The sequence below is a fragment of the Ictalurus punctatus genome, chromosome 3, assembly GCF_001660625.3.
Source record: "Ictalurus punctatus breed USDA103 chromosome 3, Coco_2.0, whole genome shotgun sequence".
NCBI lineage: Eukaryota > Metazoa > Chordata > Actinopteri > Siluriformes > Ictaluridae > Ictalurus > Ictalurus punctatus.
Window position 1 is genome coordinate 15,178,256 of NC_030418.2, and position 19,666 is coordinate 15,197,921.

Genomic DNA, 19,666 nt, shown 5'->3' on the forward strand with positions numbered 1-19,666 from the left:
GCAATAACTGAATTTGAGATCACTTCACACTTTTAATTCATGCTGTGTTCTAACGTTACCTGCCATCAACACCTGGGGTGTGGGGATTCTCATAACAAGTCGATGTAATTGTACCATATTATGACAAATTACCCATGACCTCTGCAGACATGTTTGTGTCACTGTTGCTCTAAATTCCTGAGAGAAAATGCAGCTTATTTTGTGTGTCTCATTAGCAGTTTGTTGGGCTTCCTGCCATTCACTTCAATGTGCCTCCTCTGCAGAAGAGTTGGCTCCAATTAGATTCAGCGTTGTAAAGGTGTGATGTACAGACGAAGCTGTCAGACAAATGCACATGTCTCTGTTCACCCAGGTCTGTAAGCTCTGCAGCAACATAATTGGACAAAAATGTAGCACAATTTAAATCTGAATTTGGAAAAGAGATGTGTGTGTGTGTGTGTGTGTGTGTGTGTGTGTGTGTAATAATATAATATCCTTGTTGATAGAAAAATGTTCTGAGCAAGTAATTCAGAGTTGAGTTCATACTGATAAAATTGCGTATACTAATATTCGGAACTTGCAAGTAACTACAGACTTGCACACTATTCAGACAGTTGTGCAGTAGTTGCCGCACATGAGGTGGAGTTTGTCGAAAACAAGTTTCAGTTTCAAAGCTTTCATTTTGTGACCATTTGGTCTGTAAATACATTAAAAACAATGGAATGCCATTATAGACATTCCTAGAGTGTGTAATATTAAGTACATGCAATACATATGACACAATTAATTAATAGCATTGTCCCTGTGAAGTTCACGGAAATCTTTTTCCTTTTGCGCAGAGGAGATCGGTGGATACAGCTCTTCAATCAGTGACATTTCTTTTCCTGATGATTGCATATGAATTAAAGTGATGAACAACACTTACTTAAAGTGAGTACTTAAAGTGTAACCATAGCAGATGAGTGCCTGGTCAGCTTGTACTTTATGTAAGTATGCAAACTGAATTAATAACACAAAATTTTTTTTTTTTTTTTTAATGAATTCAACAAATATCAATAGCAAATAAAAATTATGATTAAAATAGCATACATGCCAATTATTTCACGCAAATGATTCGATTTCATGACTCCAATTAACTTCGTGTACACTATACAAATTTCATCGCCTGTCCAGTCACTTGCTGCAACTCTCACCAGTAGATGCAGCGTTTTTCTTCCATACCTAAATCACACTTTCTGCCATACTTCTGAACTTCTAGTTCATTGTGCAAAACGATAGGATGTGCTTGATCAAGTGCTATTTTGCTGCGGAATAATGAGGGTAGATGCCATATTGTTAAATTAATGTGATGACTGATATGATAATTACAACTAAAACTATTCATGTTGCAAAAAAATATTGGCAATAATTGATTCCTATTCGATGTTTTTTTTTTTTGTTTTTTTTTTTCCTTCCAATGCTTGCTGTGTTCTCATTCATACTGTATATCATCATATTAGTTTTTCTTTTTCTTTACAGTTGAAAATAGAAAGAAGCATTTTCAGGACACTTCTACTCTAGAAAAATCTGGCAACCTCAGAGGCATTTATTCCACATGGGCAATTTTATTAATCTAAATGGATAGAGTGAAAAATCAACTTAAACACATGAGTAACTCGACTTGAGAGCTTCCAGTTTAAATATTGATTGAACTTAAGTGTCTGACACTAAATACTGCACTAAGTGACTATTTTGGGATTGAAGGAACAGGGACATATTGTGCCTTATTACTCAGCCAGCAAAGGTACCTATTGGGAACATTTTAAATAATTTCATAACTCCATCTGCACGGAACATATGCTTACTTCACTTGTTCCTAGCTAAAATTAGTTGAACTAACTTCAGCTAGGAAGCTACTGTATATACATATATTTACACTTTGTGAGCAGGGAATGAAATGAACCTCTTTTTTTTTCATAACTATCCTAAAAATTCTCCCGGAGAGAGATCTTAATGGCCTCTAGCAACTAAAGCTGTCCCAGATACAAAATTATTAGAAAATAAGTGACTTAATGTTCAAACCATGACAGCTCAGAAACTTTAAAGAATTTCATTTTTTTTTAACGGCAGTAGTGTGCTTTCAGCCCTTAGTGTAACCACTGTAAAAGTGCAATATAATGAAAATTGGTGCTTCAAACATTTTGGATTTTAAACGCTGGGGTTTTTTTCCTTCTTTTTCTATAGAGGTTGTTTGGGCACAGTTCACTAATGTGAATCATGCACAGGAATTTGTTGTTTCCAATCAGGGCAAAATGTTAATTGTCAGGTGGTGAAGATATAGACGGATGCAAATGCAGGTATGTGTGCTAAAAACGGTGTTTATTAAATAATCCAGGCAGAACAATCCAAAGGGCAAATCAGACTCATGAACAAAGACCAGGCAATGGTCAGGTGATGAACAATCAGGCTAAACCAGGCAAGGCACAAAACAGAATAAAGGGCAGAAACAGGGTTCAAAACAGTGAAAGGCAAACATGAGAGAATCAAGGCTTGGTAACACCAGTACAAGGTAACTGAGCATATACTTCGCCAAGAGTGTGTTTCGAGAAGTCCTTATATACTGTGACTGTAATTGTGCTGTGCATTACATGCAGGTGTGTGTGATTAGAATGAAGGTGAGAGCGTTCTGGGAATCGTGGTCCACGGCGGGCATGTTTGTAGGCCACAGTGCAGGATAGGAAATGAAGTCTCTAGTCCCCTTCTTTCTGGTATTTCTCTTACAGCATGGGGGGGAGGAATGTCCTCCGTGGCGCAAGCGGCGTCCTCAGAGGAGCAGGTAGGTGGAGCGACGTCCTCAGTGCAGCAGGAAGGCGGAGCCACATGTCCATGAGATCAGTACAGAATGTTTATCTGCTATACAGAGACACAAACATGTTCTTCTGTTCAAGGTTCGTCTGCACATCTTCTAGAGACCCCTCAAACAAAGCCCATTCGAACTGCCTCAAACTGCTTCTTATCGGTACACGGAATTATGTCATGCTCTGTGTTTCATATATATAGTAGTGGTTTAGTACAAGGGCTTCAGAGCACTCTCATTATTCTACCCTGCTTTATTCTATCCTGTATTAACCATCTTTCTGTAATAAACCTTTTTACCTTCAGAGGACGAGTCTGCGAGTGTTGTCTAATTTCCATGACAATAGTGGTTTATAATAATTGAAGGACTACTTAATTACTTACTGCTAAGTTAGTAAGTACTTAAGCATTAATTAAGGAACCGTATTGTAAGGTGTTTGTTTGTATTGTAAGCTTGTTTGTTTTGACTGATAACAGTGAAAGTCTTGAGTAGGAATAATATGTGTGTGTGTGAATAAGCTATGATTTGAATGTTGAATTAAGAATTTCTATTTTTAAGTCTTTAAGCAGACTGATGTTAATGTTAATACGATAGCTAACTGACGTTCAACTGAATAATATAATCTGGCAGAATTCATTTCACTTCAGTTCTGTTCCATTGTTGGAGGTGGTCTCTGAAACTATGCTTTTCAGTGTAAAAAATAAAAAGCTCAGTTTGCTTAACTGAAATATGAAATAGCTTCCATATTGACGTAGGTTTGCTGTTAAAGCTTTTTTTTTTCTCCCCCAGGTTCCTCCATGCAATCACAGCTGTGTGCTCATTGTGCTTTATTTAAAGATTTGTGATTTGTGTCTTGTTATTCAGGCACTGGATACTCAAAATAGGGCAGTCATTGTTACTGATTACATTTCTCGCTTCATTGCCAGCTTTTCTGTCTGTCCCTGAGACAACAGGAAGTTTTTAATTTCACACTTGCTGTCAGGTTACATCAGTTCAGCTATAAAGCTGGCAGTATAGCCAAAGTCTTTCTTTTTTTCAGTCACAAAGGCTATTCTGTCTGATGTTTTTCAAATTTGAAAGGAGTGACTGCTGGAATTATGGACTCACCTTCATCCCAAAGAATATATGCAGTGCTGCCTTGAAATTTGGTCAAAATAACATATCAGTCTTGTCCTGCTAATGGAGAATGGAAGCTTTTATCTTTGAAGTGTGCAAATGATGCTCTATCATGCTTCCTACAAAGATTGTTGCCTTCTGAATACAAGGCAGAAAACATGATTATCAGCTGCTGAGGGTTTGGAATATGGACACACAGAGCATATAAGACAAGAAGGACTGCATTAAACAAACTCAGAAAATAAGTTGGTGCTTAAGGGAATAAATAGATATAATGTCATGTTGACTTCAGAGCAGTGTAGCAGTGTGTACTGTATGTGTTCGGCTGTTGTTTGTAGCTGACCAGAGCTGGAGCACAGCAGTGTTTGCTGACCCATAGCCTGGAGACACACTCAGCCCAGCTGCAGACAAGAAGCTATATGCAAATAGGCTGCATGAGGTGTTATCTCTTTTTCTTCTTCTGTTTTGTTATTCTCACAGCGCATGTTGAATTCTACTTTGAAAACACTCGATGCAGTTTGTACATCTTCATATGGCAGCTTTATTTTTCAAGAAATTACAATCATATTAAACAAACCCTGTCCACTTGTCAACACCATGTCCTTTTTTGTGTCCCAAGAAGCTGACAGGTCAATAGATTTTGCAGCAAGCAAAAAAAGAAAGAAAGAAAGAAATATGGTTCCTGAATATCAAATACACAGAAGGTTTATTTATTTGTTTATTTATTTATTTTTTATTTTTTTAAATCTGTGCTTTATATGTCATTGACTGCTGTTGGTCTTTTGATTTTCACAACCACAGGCACTGGCTCCAGGAGTCCATGCAGCCAAGTGTTTTAAGTGCTTATGTTTTGCCATTGTGTGAAAGTGGATAATGACATCCAAAAGCTGAGAGACGTGATGCTGTCATCTAATATATGTTCGTTGTGACCGTGACTAATTCTTGTGGACCATCTTTAAAAACAAGCACTTTTTTTTTTTTTTTTTTTTTTTTTGTAAGGCTTGCTCTGTGTTGCCAGATTATTAAGTACCTAGTAGTGTGTGGCATCTCAGTCTTTCTGTTGAAGTCTGGGGATTGTGTAGGTTACTGAAGCAATAAAAATAATTTGCTCTCATTTTCCTCGAGCCATTCAGTAACAACATGAGCTGTGTTATATGATACATTATCCTACAGTAAGTATCGCTCTGAGTGTGGGTACACTGTAACCAACTGTAGAAGGGTGGAGTTGCTCAGCAACGTTGTTCAGGTACGCTGTGCTGTTCAGGTGGTATTCAGTGTATATTAATGTCACGTTACGGAAAATGTTCACCACATCATCACACTGCCAGCTCCTGCCTGTAGTATTAGTCAAACTGGAACAGGAAGCTCAGTGGAATCATGTTGTTTGCAAGCTGATCCTCCATCAATGCATCATCATGCAAAAGGATCCTGGATTCATTTGACATGGGGGGGAATAAAAAGTCCAGTCCTCAGAGTTCTAATTTTGACATGTTCAGATTCAGAGTTCAAATTTGATATGTGCCTTCTTACCCTTTGCTGCTGGTCTTCGATTGTAGTAGCTGGTAAGTGGAGTTCGAGATCACACACCAATGTTGATTTGTGACTGTGGCACGTCTGTCTGCTTGCACGATTCGCATCATACTCCTTTGATCTATACCATGTCCACAGGATCTCCAATCATCTCTTTGGCATTTCAAACAATTCTCTATAAACCAATTATGTGTGAGAAGGCCATGACTAGATCCACTTGTAAGATGCTTTTCAGTCACATTTAGCAACACCAATCATAGCCAGCTTGATCATGCATTTCTGATTCCACCCAATGTTTAACTCAAAAGTAACTCTTTCTAGTCACATGACATATAGCTTGTTGGAAGGTTTCATTTGTGTGAAGATGGGTTTGTGGGGGGGGGGTCTTTATGGAATAAACTGGCAGTTCAATGTAAACTCTTGTGATTTATCCCAGCATGTGTGGACTACAGAGCATTTGTTTAAAATGACAAGTGATTTTGCACTCATAATTCACGGAAAAGATCAAATACATGGCAGTTCAGTAAGTCTCAGGTTAAAGCAAAGGTATGTAATTTGCAGACATCACTGAAGACAAAACTCATGACTGTAACAAGAGAGAATATCACTAATGATAAATGAATAATTTCTACACATTACAAAAATAAAGTACGTCATATTATTTAAACATCCCTGCGATTCCATCAGAATAAATTGTCTTACTGTGAAGAGTCATCATCACCACAAATACTAGTGTATGATTACAGCTCTCGAGCTAGACACTCATCAATGTGTGCTTTGTCCCTTATGCATGCTGTAGAACTGACCTGATTAGTCAATACAGGTGTACCAAAATCACTGTATCTGAAAAAATATGTATTGACATAATAATGATTAGGGACTATATGATAAGCCACAGAGTTATTTAAGTTTTTTGCACTTCAAAATGTGTTCTTTTTACTTTTTTCCTTCATAGAAAGTTTTATACACACACACACACACACACACACACACATATATACACACACTCTTTACTCCAGTTCAATCTCGCATATCAGTCATAGAACTGTGCTCATAAAATAAATCACCACTTCACACTGTGGGCTGGAAACTTGGGCCATAGTCTTTTTTTTTTTGGATAGTTCTCTCTTTTTCTCACCAGAGGGGTTTGATGAAAAGCCTCACACACTGTCCCAACCCAACTCCATGCTGCTGAGCTGTGATTGGCCGGCTTGATTCTAGAACTGAAGAGCCAGCAACAGGATGGTGGGGAGAAAAGCTGTCACTGCCAGGTCAGTGCATCCAGGGCTGCTGTCGTACAGATCAGGTAATGGGAGGGTAGATTCACTCAACAGTCTGTCTTTCTCGTTCATCTGTGTAAGAGAAAAAGGGACAGAGAAACACAGAGGGAGGAGGAGAGCATTTAGCTCCATGATGCATGAGAGTTTGAATGTCTGTTCATGTCATTTTTGTTTGTACTGACATTCTGTCTGTTCTGTCTGCCTTGTCTCCTCTCGTTTTCTTTCTCCAGTTTCTTTGTCTACCTCTTTTTATTTATCATCCCGCCCACTCTTTTACCCTCTGGTCACGTATCTTGCATCAGTAGAGGAACTTGCACAGCAGGAATTGACCTACATAAACCTCAACTGCACACTCACACATACACAGATGGAAACCGCAGCACACATAATCTCTAGGTAATGGATGATTTGTTTACCTGGGTGGGTATTTGTGGATGGAAGATGTTCTGCTGGCTCTCCACGTTAATTGAGATGGTGGTAGTGGTTATGGTACTGGTAGCTAGGCGTTGATTGGTCCTTGGACTGGCTGTATCTGGCTGGTTAGCTGCTGATTTGGAGTCAGTGTCGTTGCCAAAGGCAAGGATAGCGTTTTCTGTTTTGAGGAATGTAAGAAGAGAAAAAACACGGTCGGTGCTTTAGATTTTGTCTTGCTTCAGTTAGCTCTCTGTTTAACTTGTTTCCTTGTCATGCCTCTCTGAACACCAGACTCAGGACACAGTCAAAGCACTGTTTCCCAACAGATCAATAATGAACACAGATCAATAATCAGTAGAAAAAGTGGTCTCACTTGCACAGAATGTCCTGTGTGGATGGGTATCTGTCCATAGGTTCTGCCTTTATAAGCTGTATCTACAGCAAAATAAATTAAGGGTGACTTTCCCTTTCTTATTGCAAAGTCATGTGACCACTAATTGACTGCTTTTCCATTCTGTCAGAGATGACCAGAGAGTGCTGGCTAAGTTGTGAGATACTGACTTCATCTATAATAAATATATATTTTAGATGATTTTGATGCAAAAATAATATTTAACACTGTTTGGTGCTGCAACAGCACACAGTAGTAAACTACTCAGTTCAGTGATAGCTTGCCAAGACAACCTTCTGATGCACTTCAGATAGGTATCATAATTAGAGACAGTATGAGTAGAGACAGGCCATATAAATGGTAAAGACATTAGCAGAATTCAGATTCGTACTGTGACACACAATAATTTTTTTTAAATGATTATTTATGCCATTTCAAATCTATTTGAAAGGTCATTTTGTCTGTTTCTAGTATATGGGTATCTCCATTCAACTAGATAGAAGACTGCCTGGGAATGTTGCCAAGATATCTACTGGGTGGACAGAGCTTACTACAAGGACTCTGGCATGATGCATAACTCGTGGGAGTTCATCCACTGACGGCATGAGCCTCTATAGATATTTACTCTTCACAGCACTGCCTGATTTCACAAATGAGCTCAGCTCCTCAATAAAATAGGAAATGTTGTGAGTGGAATCAGGAGGTGGAATGAGTGCCGGGCTGGAATAAATAAGCACTCTGGAGTATTTTGTCCCAACAAAATGAAAATGATTGCTGGCACAACGAAATCCTCTGATGCACAACATTGCACATGTGAGAGGTCAGCAACACAGAGGGATTTCACACTTACTAAGAAACTGGTTCATTTTTTGTGGTTCTATTATTTTGTTAAATGGTTGCACATTCCCGTGTTCAGCAAGTGAATGCAGCATGTGTGATCTGACAGCTGAGTGTAAAATGCAGAAATGAGCCAGAAGTGAATAAAACATTACTAGATTTTAATTCAAGTTGGTAAAATAGAGCTCTCATATATTTTCTCATTCTACTGAAATAAATCACTCGCACATAACTTATTTTCAACAAGTTAATGGTTTAAAGTGTCTATTTACACACAGGTGAAAATATAATTGGCCTCACAGTACAATTATTTACTCCATTTTTTAAAAAAAGAGTGTGCATACTTAACAGAATTGGCACATTCTTATCTAGCAGCATTAGCTGAGTTAGCCAGCTACCTAAACACAACACTGTCCTGATGTGTTCTCCATCTAAGTAGTTGGATAGAGACACAAACTTTCAGCTGTTTGCAATGAACAAATCAAAAGAAGCAGCTGAAATAGTTCAACACAATGAATACTTCTAGTGGTTTCCCCAAATTGAACTGAAAATGCAACTTATAATGACTTCTCCAGTTTCAAAATTATTCACCACCTTCACGGCAAGCATCTTTAGTATTTAGTAGAGCACCCTTTTGCTTTTATGACCTGCTGCAAATGAGATACATAGCTTCTGGCAGCGTTCCTGAGGAAGCTTAGCCCATTCCTCATGAGCAATGGCCTCCAGTTCTGTAATAGTTTTGGGTTTGTGTGCTGAAAATGCCTTCTCCAAATCCCACCAGAGATTTTCTATGGGTTCAAGTCAGGTGACTGTGATGGCCCTGTAGAATTTTCCAGGACTTCTTCTGCAACCAAGCCTTGGTGGAATTTGAGGTATGCTTGGGATCATTGTCCTGTTGGAAGGTCCAATGACACCTAAGCTTCAGCTTCGTCACAGACGGCATGACATTTTCTCCTAAGATTTCCTGATACTTCAATTAATCCATCTTGCCTTCCACACGCTGCAGGTGTCCAGTACCAGAGGATGCAAAGCAGCCCCTGAGCATCACAAGCCACCACCATGCTTGACTATGGACAGAGTGTTCTTTCTTCATTCTTCTTCCTCCAGACATACCGCTGATCCATCATGATGAAAAGTTCCAGTTTTGTTTCATCACTCCAAAGAACAAAATATCCGCCCCCAAAAAAGCCGTCTTTTCTTGTGCTTTTGTGTCAGTAATGATGTACGTCTTGGATTTCTGGCATGGAAACCTTCTGTGTACCCACCATACTGTGCTCACTGAAACCTCAGTGCCTGTTGCCACCAAGTCTTGCTGCAGGTCACTCGAGGGTTTTTCACAACCTGCCTTCTCAGAAATCTCATTGCAGCTAGAACTAGAAACACCATAAACAATTACTGCACATGCACCTGTGGAACAGTCCTTAAGACACTAACAGTTTACAGGCATTGCATTTCATCTGAAAATTGATTGTGGCTGTGTGTACTGAATCAGACTGAGAATTCTTTATAAATTCTTTATTCTAATGTTTTGAGACACTGGATTTTTGTAAGCCGTAATCATCAAGATTAAAGCAAAAAAAAAAAAAAGATTTGAAATATTTCACTTTGTGTAATGAATCTAGAGTATATGAAAGTTCCACTTTTGGAATTAAATTGTGGAAAAAAATTAACGTTTCCACAATATTCAAATGTTTTGACATGCACCCGTGTGTGTGTGTGTGGGTGGGGGGGGGGGGGGGGGGGGGGGTGTATGTATGATATACTTTGATTGACTTTATGATATACTTTACAATGAGCTGTAAAGCTACAATACACTTGTTTTGTTATTGTGTAAAAGTCTCAGTGGCTACAGTGATAATGTCACACTGATGATGATGGTCAGTTAACTTGTACTCCTGTGAGCTGCATGCCTCTAAGGAAGCTGGGCACTGAGGTTCAGACTCAGTGAATTTTCACTCAAAAAAAAAAAAAAAACCTCAGCTGCTTTCTACGCTGATCTTTGCTTTTCTCCTCTTTGCAACTCTCTGACTCTTTGCACCATTAGTTTTACTGCAGGGAGCCAAATTACATGCAATTACTGAGACATCAGAGTCAGCGCTTAGACTCAAACCAATTCACATTCACTCTCTCACAAGCCAGAGCATCTGAGAGAGAGAGAGAGAGAGAGAGAGATGGAGAGATGTGAAGTGTGCACCCAGAGCAATTAAAATACAGTAGCAGACATGTCAGAAATAGAGACTAGCTGGAGAGCAGCAACTCTCACTGCTGGTATTGGACTCTGTGATCACTTCTCACTATTGCCTCTGAGATAGCAAAGTTAGCACTACTGCAAGCAGCCAAGCTACACTGTTTCACGCCACTGAGCTGTGAGCCAAAGCTTCCAAGTGAAAAATGCTTTGTCACTGCTTCTGTGTGTCACCGCAAGGGCAGACAAGTTTAATCTCAACAATAGTTTTCTGTACTGATTATGAAGTTTGGAGTAAGCTTCATAAAAGCAATGTTAAACAAAGTTCATATAGACATGGGTTCACATACATCTCCTCCTTCTGTTTGTAACACTGCCAAAGATAGTACTTGCATAAAATCTAATAAATAATTAAAATACTTTGCCTTTATATGTAAAAATAATTCTTGATTGAAAGGAGTCTAGAGTATGGGTCGCAAGCTTTATGCGGCTCATTCAGTGATTGCCTATGACTCAACGGCAGGAACAAATAGGAATCACAAATGCTAGTGTGTCAATACAATTAAAACTTGACATATTTAAAAATATTAGATAATTCATAATCGATGCCTGTTTGTCATGTATACACCAATCTGTGGCACAACAAGCTCAAATTTCATTGCACGATGTAGAGCAGAGTGGTCCTTTCCTGGTCTAATTCAAATATCGGTTGAAAACTACATAACACGTCTGTTGTCTTTTTTTTTTTTTTTTTTTTTTTTAAACAAATGTGAAATGGCTAAAAGAAAAAATTACGACCAGTATCTTTGTATCCAGTCCAAATGAACAGACGAATTTGCATGAGTGGAAGACACATTAATTCTAAGTCATATTCAATTTACTCTCCCTTACTCGCTGAATCTTATATTGATTTACTATTTGATGTAACTGTAACTGATTAAATGAAGCCCAAGTGCCACCTGTAGGCCTATTAGGTGAAGTGCAAGCTGTTAGGTCAAGAGCACGCAAAATGCCAAATGGCCATTATTACATTTACCACTTTTTATAATTATACAATAATAGTAAAGATAATAACTATAATAAGAAGAAGACATGTGTGGGTGTGGGTGTGTATGTATGTATGTATGTATGTATGTATGTGTATATATATATATATATATATATATATATATATATATATATATATATATATATATATATATATATGTTAACTTTTCTTTGGCTCTTTAAAGAAAAAAAAAATCATAACTTTTTTTTTTTTTTTTTTTGGCTTTTATGGCTCTGCTAGCTGAAATGGTTCCCCACCTCTGATCTAGAGTGTAATGTCTCTGAATTACATTTTAAATTTTGTGTTAATTTACTTTAAGAAGAATTTAATTTTGTTCCTATTGTCTTGTATTGATGATCTTGTGCAAAAAGTATTGTCTTTTCACTTCATGTAAACCTTACTCTAAAAATTGCTATGTTCCTTACATAACCCAATCACTGGGGCCAGTAATATAGGACATTTTGCTGAGTTATTCATTTGCTGAGTTGTTAAATGAACTTTTGGGTTTTAGTTAATGCAACATAACGTCTGGGTTGCCATTGGAAGCCAGTATTTGGTTTAATTCTACTACTGGAACGTCACAACAATCTAGCATTTGGGTTAGTTTTACTGCATTATTGGACAGATCACAAAGCAATTCTCAACAGACCATCATGAAGCACGCGGCTGACAAAAAATCAGTACCTGTCACGTGAGAGAACGGGCAGAAGGATGCAAATGCAGGTGAAGTGCAGGCTGTTCGCTCAAGACCATTTGGGTCATAAATACTCATAAATACGTAGAACAACCATGAAATACAGCAATAAGGGAAACTTTATACAGAAAGCCTTTGTTGGCTTTTCAAGCCTTACAGAACTCAGGTCCAGCTGATATTCCTAGCTACATTACAGTCATTGGAACAAGGATTGAACAAGCCAATGTGTAGCCCATAATTCTTGAGGGCTGAATAATTATTATAAAGTCAAGTCTCATCTGTAAAATAAAATTGATGCCAATGTCTCCCCCTAAATGCAGGGGGAAAACTGTGATGTGCACTGTTTTTAAATACACTATGGACATACAGAGGTGCATGAAATTTTGTGAACCCTTTAGAATTTTCTAATTTCTGCATAAATATGACCTAAAACAACATCAGGTTTTAAAAGTAGACAAAGAGAACCCAATTAAACAAATTAGACAAAACTATTATACTTGGTCTTTTATTTAATAAGGAAAATGATCAAATATTACATATGTGAACCTTTGCCATCAGTATCAGATGTGACCCCCTTTTGCAGCAGTAACTGTAACTAAACGTTTGCAGTAACTGTTGATTAGGCCTTCACATCGGCTTGGAGAAATTTTAGCCCGTTCCTCAGCACAGAACAGCTTCGACTCTGGGATGTTGGTGGGTTTCCTCACATGAACTGCTTGCTTCAGGTCTATTGGGTTAAATTCAAGACTTTGACTTCACCATTCCAAAATATTATCTTTATTCTCCTTAAAGGTGGGACACTGCAGGTGAATAGATGGAAAGTTTTAATGTGAAGGATTTAAAGAAATTGGGGTTTTCTCTTTCATTATATGAACATGCAGGTAACGATTCTCATTTAAACCAAAAAGTTCTATTTCGGTCTCATCTGTCCACAAAATATTTTTCCATTATCATTCTGGCTTGTCCATGCGATCTTTGAATAGCGGACAGGCAGCAACATTCTGGAGAGCAGTGACTCTTTGCAACCCTGCTATGCACACCATTGTTGTTCTCCTAATGGTGGACTCATGAACATTAACATTAGCCGATGGGAGAGAGACCTTTAGTTGCTTAGAAGTTACCCAGTGTTCCTTTGTGACCTTTCGGATTATTACATGTCTTGCTCTTGGAGTGATCTTTGCTGGTTTACCACTTCTAGGGAGGGTAACAATGGTCTTGAATTTCCTCCATTTATACACAATCTGTCTGACTGTGGATTAGAGTCCAAACTCTATACAGATGGTTTTGCAAACTTTTCCAGCCTGATGAGCATCAACAACTCTTTTTCTGAGGTCCTCAAAAATCTCATTTGTTCATACCATAATACACTTCCACAAACAAGATCAGACTCTGTTCTTTAAATAAAACAAGGTGCTCACTCACACCTGATTGTCATCCCATTAATTGAAAACACCTGCCCTTCAGGTTGAGATTCACATACTTTTGCCACTCACAGATATGTATTATTAGATAATTTTCCTCAATAAATAAGTGACCAAGTATAATATTTTTGTCTCATTTGTTTAATTGGGTTCACTTTTTGATGTTTTATGTCAGATATATAGAAAATTCTAAAGGGTTCACTAATTTTCAAGCACCACTGTATTTCACAGTTCATATTTAGGCCCAATACTTGACATAACAGAAGGGGATGGTAAACTGTGCCAGTGGCGCTTTTAAGCTTGATTGGACCTTTGTGGCTTAGTGAAGTTGATCTTTGTGCTACTTTATGGCTTTATGTGATTAGTCATTTTATATCATGTTTAGCTCATTATGTTATGGAGCAGGGACTCACTTAGACATGTGTTTTCATGGAAATGGATAAGGAAATCATAGCACTGCTCCCTGTGATTCCCGCTGGCTGCACACGAACACCATGGCCCCACGTTAGATGTGGAGTTATCCAAATAGTTTGGGGTGAGAGGGGTTCCTGCAGAAGAAGTCAGAAAGAGAAAAGAAATATTTAATAAAAATAAAAGCAAACCATTTTTTTTTCTTAGTCAGGATATTTCTATCTGTGTAGATGGTAATGAAAAGTTTTCCTTCATCTGACTGGTCTGAAATGTTCTAGAACACTGTGTGCAGGCATCTCTGTAGACAAATGCCTCTTCCTCACGTTTGCCTTTCAGAAACCCAGTTTGCAGTGATTTCACACATTGTTAGACAATCACTTTCTCTACTACTCCGCCATCTGTGGGAGTGCTGAAAGGTTCAGAAAATCTTTACATTCACACCTTTATACTATGTGTGTGGGTGAGAGGGCCAGGGACTGAGAGACGGATAACGAGAGAGAGGAAAGGGGTACAAAATGACTACATTGAGTACGTTTTTTTTTTCTGCTATTCAATGTGAATTGTGTGGATGGATGTCACCTAGAGATTGTTGTGTTTTCTAGACATTTCTAGCTCCGTGAGATGTTTGCAAGCATTTTTCTGTGGTGAATCAAAATGCCGCTGTCGTACTCATTGTCTGCGTGGACAGAGACTTGACTGCAGCGGAAAGGGGGAAAAGTGGAAGTGCTGCACTTTGCTGCTTTTGTGGCCTGAGATGGACTTGTTTAAAGACATCGATTTCTTTTGTCCCAGAACACAAAAGTGTAACATCTGCACAGCACACCTCACAACATACTGCTTTAATGCTAAAGAACTAGGCCATGTGTCTTTTCTCTACTTTTCCCTGCAACTCTTTCTCTATGTCCCTACCTTTTCCACTTTCTCAGACTATAACCTTCCTGCTTAAACATCCTAATAAAGCATACTGTATGTACTAAATCACCTAGCTGAAGTAAATGAATGGCCTTTAAATTGAGTTTGTCTGAATTATTGAATGCATTTGTTGTGTTTTAGTGAATTTCTCTTTACATTTTACATCCTCACCTATCAGGCCAGTGTAGGCAATGAGGCAGGCCCCATAGTTCTCTTGCTGGCAGCTGCTGGCAGTGAGCTCTGAAGGCTGGCAGTCATGCTTGAACTGGGCCCAACGAGATCTGGGGGAATCATAACAACACATCCATCATTCAACCAGCTAGCACATTCCTCCATCTCTCTCTCTAACTCTCTCTCTCTCTCTCTCACTCACTCCCTACATTTGAGTGAGTTGGTTTGTGTCACATCAGGCTCAAATTCTTGGCATCAACATTCCCCAAATAAGCAGACAGTGGAAACATGTGCCAATGACAAAGCAGTCATTTTGATCTACCAAATCAATTAACCACGTAAAAAGAGACACACTGCCTTTTTCCTTTGCATCACATGCAATCTGTTGAGTCCTGTCCAAATCAGATTCCATGGCAGGGCTGCAGGGCTGGAGCTGTGCCAAGATTGAGCGGTCCTATTTTACTCAAACTTACCCACACCTTGTTTCTCTCTCTACTTGCATACACACACACTTTCTGATTTGTTAGAGCTCCACGTTGTCATCAGCAGGGTTAGAAGGGCTACTTAAAAAATGTATTCTGTTAAAGTTACAAGTTACTTCAAAAAAAAAAAAAATGAAATCAGTAACGTAACCCAAGTATCAGAATATGAAAGTAATGTAATCTGATTACTTTTGGATCGCTTCAAGGTCACGTATGTAAATAAAGTCAAAAGAAAAGCTATATGATCTAAAATGATTTTATGTAGAGCTTATTTTAGCGCTTAATAAAATAATAAATAAATAAAAGCCGCATTCAATGTTACTATGAATGCAGACTTGGATACACTGAAAAAGACACAGCGTCATATAAATATATACAAATAAAATTGGTTTCACTCTGCCCACGTTTTACATTCTTTCCTACATTCTTTTAAATGTCCATGGAATAAAATAAAATATCAGATGCCACGAGTGTACCTTCTGCCCCTACAGCCATCATTTATACATTTGAATGACCATGGACTATGAAGCAAAGTAAAAACATGAAATTAAAAATGACCTTTTGTGACCATGGGCATTGTTTCGACTCAGGACAGCTGTCATTTGCTGCTACTGTCAAGAAACTGTTTGACGCCGAACACAACAGCGGTTCACCTTCACGTGTTCGCTGAGAGTATGTTAATGGTTGAGAGGCAGGAATTTGGCCAATAGTTGCTGCAGGCCTTTTATAATCGACTAATTGTTGTGCGAGAAGGCGGGAATTACAGAGAGGGGTTAAAGCAATGCAAATATGCGCACACATGATGCATCATTAGACCATAAGCACATCATAATGAAACTAAAGCCGAAACCCGGACATTTTCTCAAATTTAGACACTTATTTATGGTCTGAAAAAGAGGACGTATAGTCACCCTAACAAAAGCATTTCAGAGAACAATTTGCGCTAAAATCTACCAAATTAACTTTGCGCAAAACATATTTGCACATGCACCAGGGTGTTGCTCATGTGAACCATGACTGACGAGAGAGAACCAGAACTATAATCAAGCAGCTGTCTATATTGTGTTATGTCAAAATATTCATTTATTTGGTTTTAAATGTAAAAAATTGTAATCCTGATATTATTCCCTTTTTTTTATTTTATTTTTATTTATTTATTTTTTTTACAAAATGTACCTGTAATCTAATTACTTTGTTTTTTGATGTAACTGTAACAGATTACACATACCAGATTTTTTGTATCCTGATTATGTAACACTGTTACATGTATTCTGTTACTCCCCATGTGTGACTGTTCATCAGCCACATGGCATTAAAAAAAATGCTGGAGTGCTGTGAATGCTTCCACACATTTAACCAGTCAGAGAACTGAGTAACGGAAATCAACTGATTGATTAAAGGGGTGGTCTATAAGTCCTGATTGCATATGATAATAATGGTTATGGCAGAAAATGCACATGCTGTGTGATGTGGTGTCTCTCATGCATGCCAGTGGCCGAGAGTGGTAGAACTGTGATCAGTATGAGAGATGGATGAAAGTGTTTGTGTTTGTGACATGACGTGTGTGTGAGAGAGAGGGATAGGGAGCTGAGCTCTTATTTTCAACTACACTGAGGGTCTTGTGGAGTGACTTTTGCTGTCAGTGTACTCCCTCTCTGCCGCACTCTAATTTACTAGTTAAGTACGACATCATCTTCAACAGCCCCATACCACAAAATGGCTGAAAAGCAATATGCAGAAGGATGTTTATTCACTTCCCTTAACTGAAACTGGGGCTGTGGGACTGCTAAATACTATGTAAAATAGCATGTCAAAATTTTATTCCTCTAGACTACTTCCAAAACTGCCATTACCATCATACACAGGTTTTGTTTTCCACCTTTTAAAATGATATTTATTTTTTCAAATGAGGTTTTAGCCTGTAAAGCATCCATCATTGTTTAGTGAAAATAAATAAACACTATCTTAGTATCACATGGCTCGCATACTCACTTGCACACAAGGTCATCCTCGCAGCTGCTGAGCTGAACCAGGCAGTTGGGTTTTTCTCTTTCCTCATATGAACATGCAGGGACGATAGTCTGGCGCCGGCGCTCAGAGCATGCTGTGTCTGAGCACGGACAGAACAGCAACTCGTGTGTGTAGTCAGGTGGCACACGGTCAAAGAACTTTCGGAGGGCTTTGTTGCAGCGCATGCGGTTACAAGACCCCACTCTCACTGATGGGGTGATGCAGGCCGACACATACTCTGTGCGCAGCTTCTGGCATGTGTCATCCACATTGCAGGCTTTAGCCGCATCCAGACAATGATTCACTGTCGCCATACCCGCGTCAGACTCTGCAGGATAGGATGAAGAAGGCGAAGCAGAAGCAATGATCATTTGGCTCATTTATGGAACATGGAGGTATGGTTCTGTGTAAGCATCTTAAAGTCAACATACTGGTCGATGTATGAGCGCACAAGCTCTACCCACTGGCACAAGGGTTTTAAAGAGTGCTTACAGCCACCTTTTATTCATGAAAAGAGGCAACATACACACCGATGTGGACTCTGAAGTGTTTTTCTGTTGTTGTTTTTTTACCCCAAAATTGGCTATGATAAATCATAGTTGATGGAGTTATTAATAGAAAAGGCAACATGGCAAAATGTGTTAAAATGTCTTTCCTCCGTAATTTAACTTGCTAATTTGCATTAGGTGTGCAACATCTGTGGAGAAAAAGTTGAGCACCAAAATGAAGACTTGAAGGTCTTTGCGGCTCAGGGTGCCATTTGAAAACTTGCCTTTAGGACAAATTTGTTTTAAAACAAAGCATGAGCAGGAACAAATTTTAATATCACTTAGTCTGCTATAATATTTTATGCCCACACAATTCCATCTATATAAGATTCCCTCTGAACGTATTGGAACAGCAAGGCCAATTCTATTTCACTATACACTGAAGACATTTGGGTATGAGATCAAAAGATGAACGAGATAATAGATCAGAATTTCAGCTTTCATTTTCTGATAGGTATATCTAGATGTGTTAAACAACTTAAAGTATGGCACCTTTTGTGGTAGATCACACAATTTTTAGGTGAACAAAAGAAGAACAACAGATAGTTTTGAAGTAAATGAAAGTAAATAAAACAATATTTGGTTGTATAACCCTTGCTCGCAATAACTGGAGCGGGGGGGGGGGCGGGGGGGGGGCGGTTGTTCTCCCTTCACTCTCCTCTTCAGGAGGTGGAATGCATGCTAAAATGGGTTAAGGTCTGATGATTGACTCGGCCAGTATAAAACATTCCACTTTTTTCCCCTTATGAAGTCCTCTGATCTGTTGGCAGTGTGTTTTGAGTCATTTTCTTGCTGCATGATGAAGTTCCTCCCAATTAGATTGGATGATTTTCTCTGTAAATTGGCAGACAAAATGTTCCTGTAAACTTCTGATTTCATTCTGCTGCTACCATCATGAGCTACATCATCAATAAAAATTAGTGAGCCTGTTCCAGAAGCAGCCATGCAAGCCCAAGCCATGACACTCCCTCTACCATGTTTGACATGGTAAGCTGATAAGCTTGTATGTTTCAAGGATCATGAGCAGATCCTTTCTTTCTCCACACTTTGTCCTTTCCATCACTTTGGTAGAGGTTAATCTTGGTTCCAGAACTTGTCTGGCTCACCTCTGTATTTGATTGCAAATTCCAATCTGGACTTCTGATTCTTACTGCTGATCGGTGGTTTACATCTTGTGGTATGGTCTCTCTATTTTTGTACTTTAAGTTTTCATCAAACAGTAGATTGGGATATCGCAGCCCTGCCCTGTGAAGGTTGTTGGTGATGTCACTAACTGTTGTTTTGGTTATAACAGTATTAAACAAAATTACATGATCTGCAAGTAAAATATTACACATCAAACTCTAAAAAGACATGTTGCAAGTACAAATAGCAAGAAATGTGCTGTGTTTAATACTCCCT

At 38.6% G+C, this 19,666-nt stretch overlaps 1 protein-coding gene across 1 annotated transcript in view; it reads right to left on the minus strand.

Moving 5' to 3' along the window:
- Nucleotides 1-3,328: 3,328 nt before the first annotated feature.
- Nucleotides 3,329-19,666, minus strand: part of gfra4a (GDNF family receptor alpha 4a) — a 113,137-nt gene continuing 96,799 nt past the window's right edge. Inside the window, exons 4-8 of the mRNA XM_017463061.3 lie at nt 17,700-18,045; nt 15,226-15,335; nt 14,145-14,279; nt 7,158-7,333; nt 3,329-6,813 (exon numbers count right to left, since the gene is read on the minus strand). Of these exons, the coding sequence (XP_017318550.1) occupies nt 6,679-6,813; nt 7,158-7,333; nt 14,145-14,279; nt 15,226-15,335; nt 17,700-18,045 (902 nt within the window). The 3' untranslated portion in view covers nt 3,329-6,678. The remainder of the gene's footprint in view (nt 6,814-7,157; nt 7,334-14,144; nt 14,280-15,225; nt 15,336-17,699; nt 18,046-19,666) is intronic.